Source organism: Trachypithecus francoisi, unplaced genomic scaffold (genome assembly GCF_009764315.1).
Source record: "Trachypithecus francoisi isolate TF-2019V2 unplaced genomic scaffold, Tfra_2.0 Lachesis_group3, whole genome shotgun sequence".
In the NCBI taxonomy this organism is placed as follows: Eukaryota; Metazoa; Chordata; class Mammalia; order Primates; family Cercopithecidae; genus Trachypithecus; species Trachypithecus francoisi.
The window spans coordinates 76,490,414-76,498,937 of NW_022681468.1; the positions used below are offsets into that span (position 1 = coordinate 76,490,414).

At 36.0% G+C, this 8,524-nt stretch overlaps 1 protein-coding gene across 2 annotated transcripts in view; it reads left to right on the top strand.

Moving 5' to 3' along the window:
- Positions 1–7,382, top strand: part of PRKD1 (protein kinase D1) — a 362,671-nt gene extending 355,289 nt beyond the window's left edge. The window contains exons 18-19 of one of the 2 annotated variants that reach the window (XM_033188361.1): positions 5,489–5,574; positions 6,404–7,382. In XM_033188361.1, coding sequence (XP_033044252.1) covers positions 5,489–5,574; positions 6,404–6,622 — 305 coding nt within the window. In that variant the 3' untranslated portion in view covers positions 6,623–7,382. The remainder of the gene's footprint in view (positions 1–5,488; positions 5,575–6,403) is intronic. The other variant, XM_033188362.1, reaches the window with a different exon arrangement.
- Positions 7,383–8,524: the final 1,142 nt, after the last annotated feature.

The window sequence follows — 8,524 nt, forward strand, 5'->3', positions numbered from 1 at the left end:
GAAAAAATGCTGTACAGGAAGTTAGAAGGAGAGTAAATGTGTTAGCCAAAAATTTATTGTAGCAAAAAAGAAACATTAGATTTCAAAAAATAGGTATCTTTTTTTTTATAATTTGTAGGGAACACTATTGTGAATCTATGGCTAGAGACATTTTATAAAGCACAAAACTCTGCTCATGAGGAGAAAATTTAAAAATGGAAATTTACACCATACAATTGTTTAAAATGTTTCCATAAGAAGAGTAAAAAAAAAGGACTTCCCACATGCCCGGATGTGGCTATTTAAGAAACTTTAGATAAGACAAGGTATTAAAAAGATGGAAGGAGAGGATTGAGCTTAAGCATGAATAAAGATAATAAAATTCTCAGAATGTTGGAAAGACTCACCCCCCAGAATAAATGAGCAGTTATAATCAGAAAATAATCATACTGCTCTTCAAAAAGGTTGGTGTCATGTTTACTGGAAAAAGAATGATGAACTAGCCACTGCCTATTTTACTCCTGTGTCCTTCAGGAACAAAGTGGTGGGAGGTTGGGGGTATTCAAACTGAGAAAATAGTAGGGGAAGAAGATACAGGGAACCCAAGAGAATAAAGGATTCTCATTACCCCTACTGCTTTGGCCCTTGTTCCATCTCTGCTATTTAAACGTCATCTGTTTATTGCCTGAAACCACTGAAAGACTGCATTGTGTTGCAATACATCTTACGCCAAGAAACCTAGGTATTTGGATATAGTCCTTTTGCTGTTTTTATAGAAGGAGATACAGGGTACCAAGAATTTCTGAGGCATTCTTCCCCAAGTATCTCTTTTGCATAGGGCTCCAGATTCCTGAAGGACGCAGCTCCTTGTGGAGCTACAGGTAAACTGGAGTTTCAGCATTCCTCTACCCTTCCCCACTTGGGCACCAGCATCCTAATCTGCAGCTGTGCCAGATTATGACATTTCATTCTGCTGCACTCCTTACTTCCCTCTCTCCCGTAGCCACACCATGTTCCCTTTCTCCTTTACTTTGTTTTTGAGAGGAATTGATAGAATGGCCCAATTTTGTATCTGTCACCCCCATTGTCCCTCTCCCCTACTCTCCTGCAGTTCCAAAGGCATGTTCTACCACATTCACTCTAGATCTAAATTCTGAATTTTGATTTTAGTTTTGGAACTAGACTCCAGACCCCAATTGGGCTTTTTTCCCCTCATTGTTGGCTCTCTTCTGGGACTGCTGTGATTTCTCCAGCTTTACTAGACTGACTGCTCCTTTACTACTGGCTTCCCCTTTCCCTTGTCTTAGTGTCTTTATCCTTGATAAATTACACATGACAGTCTCTGCTGGGAGCTGGCACCTATGGGAAATGAAAGTATCACAAAAGTGCACTCAGTAGCAGCTATGAGATGGGTAAACGTTCAGAGCTGGACACACTGCATATTGAAGAAACTAACAGATGTGCTCTTAGAGCCATGGTAATTTTTAATAAATCATAGACAAAATGAGAGAGGTACCAAGGTATTTAAGACAAGTAGAATTTCTAAAAGGGGGAAAGAATGGATTCTGAAATTATTCAACAAAAAACTTAGTATTTATCCTTGACAAAATTCTAGAATGAATGAATGATTAAATAGATGATTTGCAAATATTTAGAAAACAAATCTTGGCCCTTAGAAGGAAATGACTGAAAGTCAGTATTTGTCAGTGTTAATTTACTTAAAATGTATTATTCCAGAATGACTACACTTTTTTTTTAAGTAGGATTACCAGATTGGTAGAATGAGTCTTACCAAGAACCGATGTGTCTCAATGATAAAGCATTTGGAAAAAAAAATCGCCTAAAATAGCCTTTGGAGAAGATGGTAAATATGAGCTACATAGGAATACTTCTAGGAGGAAGCATTGTCTGCTTTTAAGGCTTGCTCAAAGAATAATTAATAGGCCTGGCAGTTAGTCATGCATTTTTTGTGATAGAGTCAGAAAGCCCTATGTTTAAGCCTTATCCTGAAAGAAGTTATAATAATTATATTAATACATAGCAGATGGGCTTATTCGGTGTGGACGTGACAGAAAGCTAGGAGAATTAACGATACAAGGGTGTCATATCACATTCAGAGCTATGGTCTCAGAGATGCACATACACATATACACACATCCTTGCATTCAAGCACATAAAAGTATGGTGGAAACATAACTAAGAATGTAACTATCATGACTGTAAAAATAAAAAAAATTAGTTAAGTTTTGAGATTATTATCCACTTATAATGATGAGTTAATGGTCTAATATGGCTGCAGTCTGCCATAATGTTTAAGAGCACAGGCTTTGAAGTCCAGTCCCCCTGGGTTTCAAATTCAGCTGTATTGCCAGGGAGCTGTCTGACTTTGACCAAGTTACATAGCCTTTTGAAGCTTCAGGTTTTCCTTTTATATAAAATGGAGATTAAAATAATAACTACTTTCAGGGGGTTGTTATAAGGACTAAATAAGAATATGAATGTAATTTTTTTAAAAAAAGAATGAAAACCCCTCAATCCTAAGCTATATGAATAATATATTTGTGTATAAATCAAATTGGCCATTAATGAGGAAAATGTTGGTCAGTGATGATTACTGAATTTCAACAGGGACATTGAGTAAAGCTAGTGAATATTAAAATCGAGGTTACAGGAGGACTAAGGAGGCTGAAAGATCTGAAGGAACTATAGAGGTGAGATTAAGGGGAATGAGTCACCGTCTCCAAAGATGTAAAGAATTGTCATACAGAATAAAGTTCTCCATTGCATCTAAAACATAAATAGGACTAATGACAGTAAGTTATAAAAAGAAAACACTTTTTTTTTTTTTTTTTTTGCTTTGAGTAGGATATTAATTAAAGGTCAAAGATTCAAAATGGTGTGTTGTGTCATGATATAATCTGTGGTCTGGGGAGGGGCATGCACGTGCCTTTGTAACTAGATTGTGAGCTTTTCAGGGCCAGGGCTTGATCATTAACTTTTTATTTCATAAATAATTGCCAACAAGAATTAAGGAAGATTTGGTGAATGAAGAGTTAAACGAATGATTTATACATACATAATACATGTGAGACAATTTTATTACATGAATATTGTAGCAATGTAGACATGGCCAGTAAAGAGAATATTGGAAGGAAAAAAAACCTCTGGACTGTGTTCAAAAATGTTTAGCAAAAGGCATTTTGGATGGTATAGTTAATGCTGGATTGTATACAGCTTGATTAATCAAAAGGATGTTTTAAGAGTTCCAGAAAAGTAACAAGTAGAACAGAATTCTCATCTACAAATGACGGACCTATTTTCTCACTAACACCATGGTCCCAACATTTAGCTACAGGTGCTAAAATTTAATAGTTCATTATTTCTGTTGTGTGCTTCCAAAAGCCACAAAATAATGTATACACACACACACATTTATTTGTACACACATGTATCTCCTCTAATTCTCTCCTTATATCCTTAACCATTTTCTCTTGGAGGTACTTGTCATTGCCTTGTTGTGCTTATTCAGGTCACTTGGGTTGGGTACTGTGGCGTAGTCAGACTAATGATTGTATGCTTCATTCAGCAGAACAATTTTTTCATTTTCACTTATTCCATTCCCTTCAGACACTTCTCGTTTCCCCTCTGGTAGTACTTCCCTCCCCATTATGCAGTGTGGTTCACTGTTGGGGCCCGTTGGGGCACAAACCAGACCTTTTGTTGAGTTACTGTACTCCTGCCTTTCTAATTATAGAATTCAGAGCAGAATGAGTGAATTAATGCCATGAATGTATTCCCTGCAGTGTCTGGGGCAGTGTAATGCTGCGGCATGCTTGCAATAGCACATAAGCTCTCCCTTCACTCCTTGGCCTCCATTTTTGCCGTGTGGTTTCACAGCAGCAAGAATGGAAGGTGCACTTTACTCACCAGTGAGTAAATCATGTGAATGGATATTTTAAAGCACATGCCCTATACGCAGTTCACAGAGAGAACTATACTTTCAAAAGCTCTCTGAGAACACATGCTTGGAATATGAAAATGTACTAAGTACTGTATTTCCTCATGTGTCCTAGGTAAGGCAAGAGTGTATAGGCGTAGGCAACAGTTAAATGTGTGTTGTTGCATTTCGTTTCTCCAAATAAGTGTTTGGTATTTGACTCTACAGCCCTTCAGGGCAAGCAAATACTTGGAGTAATAGCACCATAGAGATATGATTCTCAATTACCAAAAGCCTATAGAAGTCACTTTTCTTTTCCTGACACTGGGAAGGATTCTGATTGAAGGAAGCATTCTTTGTCCCTCTGGTCTCATGCGACAGTCTGTATCTTCAGGTCCATACAGGTTGATGCACACCGAAAAATGGATTCAAAGCTGCCTATTCAAAACTTGGTGATTGGGGAAAATGAGGAGTTAATTTTCATTTTTGTTTATCAGCTGCCTGTTTGATTAAGATTTTTGGTAGGAAGAGCCATCTTTCAGACATAATGCCTAGGGTAGGTTAAGGGTGAAAATTAACTCTTTGAAATACAAATACTTCCATTAGGTTGGCAGATTTCACTAAGCTCTTTTTGGGAAGAAAATGCTAAAATTCAAAAAAAGAAACATGGAAGTTATTACAAGAATGAGAAGTGTGAAGGAATGACTTTAGTAAATAATGAACTATTAATGACATATACTGAAAATATAATGTCCAGAAAAGGAGAGTGAGAACTCCATCACATGATACTGTGGGTAACTAGGATGATTTTCAGACTAGATAATGATGAGTATTACTTTTTCTTCATAAATTACACTCACAGACGCCCCCAATCACAAGCAGAGTACTAGGCCGGAGGGACTGTGGTTCTAACCCCTCAGAGAACATTTCTTGTTAAATAGAATTCTTTCCTGTCTTCCTCTAGAAAGTCTATGAAGGCTGATATAATTACAATACATTGGTTATTTTTGAAAGCAAAAGCCAAGTGAAAGCAATTAAAGTGTTTTCTTCTTGGGCTGTTGATTTTCAGGCTCCAAGTTTATCATGAGATATGATCTATATTACCCGTGTTATGATGTATTTTTTCCATACAAATATGATGTTCAGATGTCTGTCATTAATTCAATACTGTGTGAACCACTGTGTGTATTCAAACATTCAGCATGTTTTATAACGAAATTAGTAGATGCTTTGTCTTGAATACTAGTTTTATCCTGCCCATATTGTAAGACATATTTAAATGATGTATATATAAACAAAATTTCTGAAATAAAGTATTAAAGAGTAGACCAATTGAAATTCATATCATGCAATTCCATAATTACTTCTAACTTCTTTTTTTTTTTTTTTGGATCCAAAATAAAATGAAGGCCAAGGTTTCAGTATTGTTAAAAGGATTATTTTTTCGTTATTCTAGTGCCTTGTCACTATGCTGCATTTAACTGTGTGAAATAGCAGATGTGAAATAAACTATAAATGAATTATGCTTGTGTTACAGATTTGTCATCTGTTTTTACTGATAATTTTTTTCAGCCATTGATCTTATCAACAATTTGCTGCAAGTAAAAATGAGAAAGCGCTACAGTGTGGATAAGACCTTGAGCCACCCTTGGCTACAGGTAAACAACAATCATTGAGTTTTCTTAGTTGAATGAGCTTCTAAATATTTATAGGATTTTGATATTTAGAAATCTTTTGCAATAATTTTTAAAGTGTGATTATTCTAATATCAATTTATTTGCTCAAATACATGCAACTTCATAGAATTTAATAACAATTTAGTGTTTCTAAACATTTTTCTCTACCAGGATAATTTGATAGAGGAGATACATGCACACATACACATACACAGCCCAGAACCAAAAGGCAAAACCAAATATAAATAAATAAACCAAGGATCATAACAGACCTCAGACGACCAGATTTCAAAAGCATCTGTATGTGTAATCCTGATAAATGTACAAATAGATGCCCATCTGGTCATGCACTGTACTCATTTAGAAGCTATATTTTTAAAGGCTAGGTTATTGTGTATGGAACAAATGCATGGCAAATACGAAGTATATGCATGTGCTTCTGTTCACTTAAATATTTATTATTTTCACATTGAATTTAAAGTTTAGAAAACTAATATTCTGAAATACTGAAGGATTATTTGTAGGCATTACATTTCAAAGGAATACCGACATTCCTGGTTGCTTGACTGCAAACATTAATTGCCCACTCTTTGATCCATGGTATCATATAAACAGTATGTATTTGCCAAGGTTAGGCAAATAGGATGGCTTTGCTGCCGATGCTGCTGCTTGAGGATGCGTGATGAAAGATTCAGCGCTGTTACCGTGGAAGGAAAAGGGTAACTCATAGATTGCAGAAACCGACATCATATGACACAGCATGTTGAGTCGTAATGATCTCTATGGTAATATTTTGGAATTTCTTCTTCAGGACTATCAGACCTGGTTAGATTTGCGAGAGCTGGAATGCAAAATCGGGGAGCGCTACATCACCCATGAAAGCGATGACCTGAGGTGGGAGCAGTACGCAGGCGAGCAGGGTCTGCACTACCCCACACACCTGATCAATCCAAGTGCTAGCCACAGTGACAGTCCTGAGACTGAAGAAACAGAAATGAAAGCCCTCGGTGAGCGTGTCAGCATCCTCTGAGTTCCATCTTCTATAATCTGTCAAAACACTGTGGAACTAATAAATACATACGGTCAGGTTTAACATTTGCCTTGCAGAACTGCCATTATTTTCTGTCAGATGAGAACAAAGCTGTTAAACTGTTAGCACTGTTGATGTATCTGAGTTGCCAAGACAAATCAACAGAAGCATTTGTATTTTGTGTGACCAACTGTGTTGTATTAACAAAAGTTCCCTGAAACACGAAACTTGTTATTGTGAATGATTCATGTTATATTTAATGCATTAAACCTGTCTCCACTGTGCCTTTGCAAATCAGTGTTTTTCTTACTGGAGCCTCATTTTGGTAAGAGACAGAACGTATCTGTGAAGTAGTTCTGTTAGGTTTGTCCCATTGGTGTTGTCGTTGTAAACAAACTCTTGAAGAGTCGATTATTTCCAGTGTTCTATGAACAACTCCAAAACTCATGTGGAAAAAAAATGAATGAGGAGGGTAGGGAGTAAAATTCTAAGACACAAATGCATGAACAAGTTTTTAATGTATAGTTTCGAATTCTTTGCCTGCCTGGTGTGCCTCAGTATATTTAAACTCAAGACAATGCACCTTGGTGTGCAAGACCTAGTGCTCTTAAGCCTAAATGCCTTAGAAATGTAAACTGCCATATATAACAGATACATTTCCCTCTTTCTTATAATACTCTGTTGTACTATGGAAAATCAGCTGCTCAGCAACCTTTCACCTTTGTGTATTTTTCAATAATAAAAAATATTCTTGTCAAAATATGTGTCCACCTGATTGAATTATTTTCATTCATAGTTCACACTAGGGTTTTCAGGCCAACTACGAGCAGAAGTGTCTGCTCAAACAGCAGGAAAAAAACTCGTAGTCTAGAATGTAGTTTTATGTACTCTGAAGCAGTAAAAGTATGTTTCAAAGTGGAGTGAAGCTTTCCTGTCTTGCATGTGGTTTAATTTCTAATAGAAAGGAAAGCTTTCGAAGGGAAAAGTGACCAAAGCCAAACCGAGTGCTTGGAGGCATAGGTAGGATGACTCTGAGTAGTTGGAATATTGCAAATAGCATCTTAATGTAGCTTCCTGATTTAGTCAATATAAGCTAGAGATTTATTAGAATATCAGATCTGTTTTCTTTTCATATTATCTAAAGATGGTTCTGAGGTGAACCAAAAAAGCACGTAAAGACTAGAAAGTAATCCCTAAACAGAAAGGTATCTCAAGTGAAGTTCTATAGCCTGGAGAAGACAAATTGGACCTAACAGATTTTAGGTATATAATGTGAATAATGTGGGCTGTTTTCCTTAGTAGCAGGATGAGAATAGCATACTATGTAACAGAAAAAAAAAAAAAAAAAAAACTGTAATTAATGTTTGGAAGAATGTTACGAGAGTTGTGAAACACTCAAATATATTAGATAAGTATGTTAAGACTGTACTTTTTCCACTTGGAGGAATGAGGGGACAATAGATTATCTTTCCAGTGATTAGTCTCTGTTTTGTATTTTTATTGAACTTTAACAAGTATAAAAATTTAAAAGTTCCTTAATCTGCTTTTCTCTAGGAGTAGGGTGTGTGTGTGTGCGTGTGCTCATGCATGCACAAGTGAATTTGCATACACAAGCATACATGTATCATCAACTTGAAAGAATAGAATGTTAATCAGTAAGACAATAACTCTCTTGCCAACCTAGGAATATAACTGACACCTTTTCTGTGACACCTTTTCTAAGCAATTTCAGGAAAATGGAAAAGGAGTGGAAGCATATAAATTTCTTCCCTCTTCATATGGGCATAATATAAATTAGAGGCTTATTCTTTGAATTATAATTTACATAGTTTATATGCCTATGTTTTATCAGCTGCAATATAAAATGTAATCAATAACTTTTCTTGATATGGGATTCTAAAA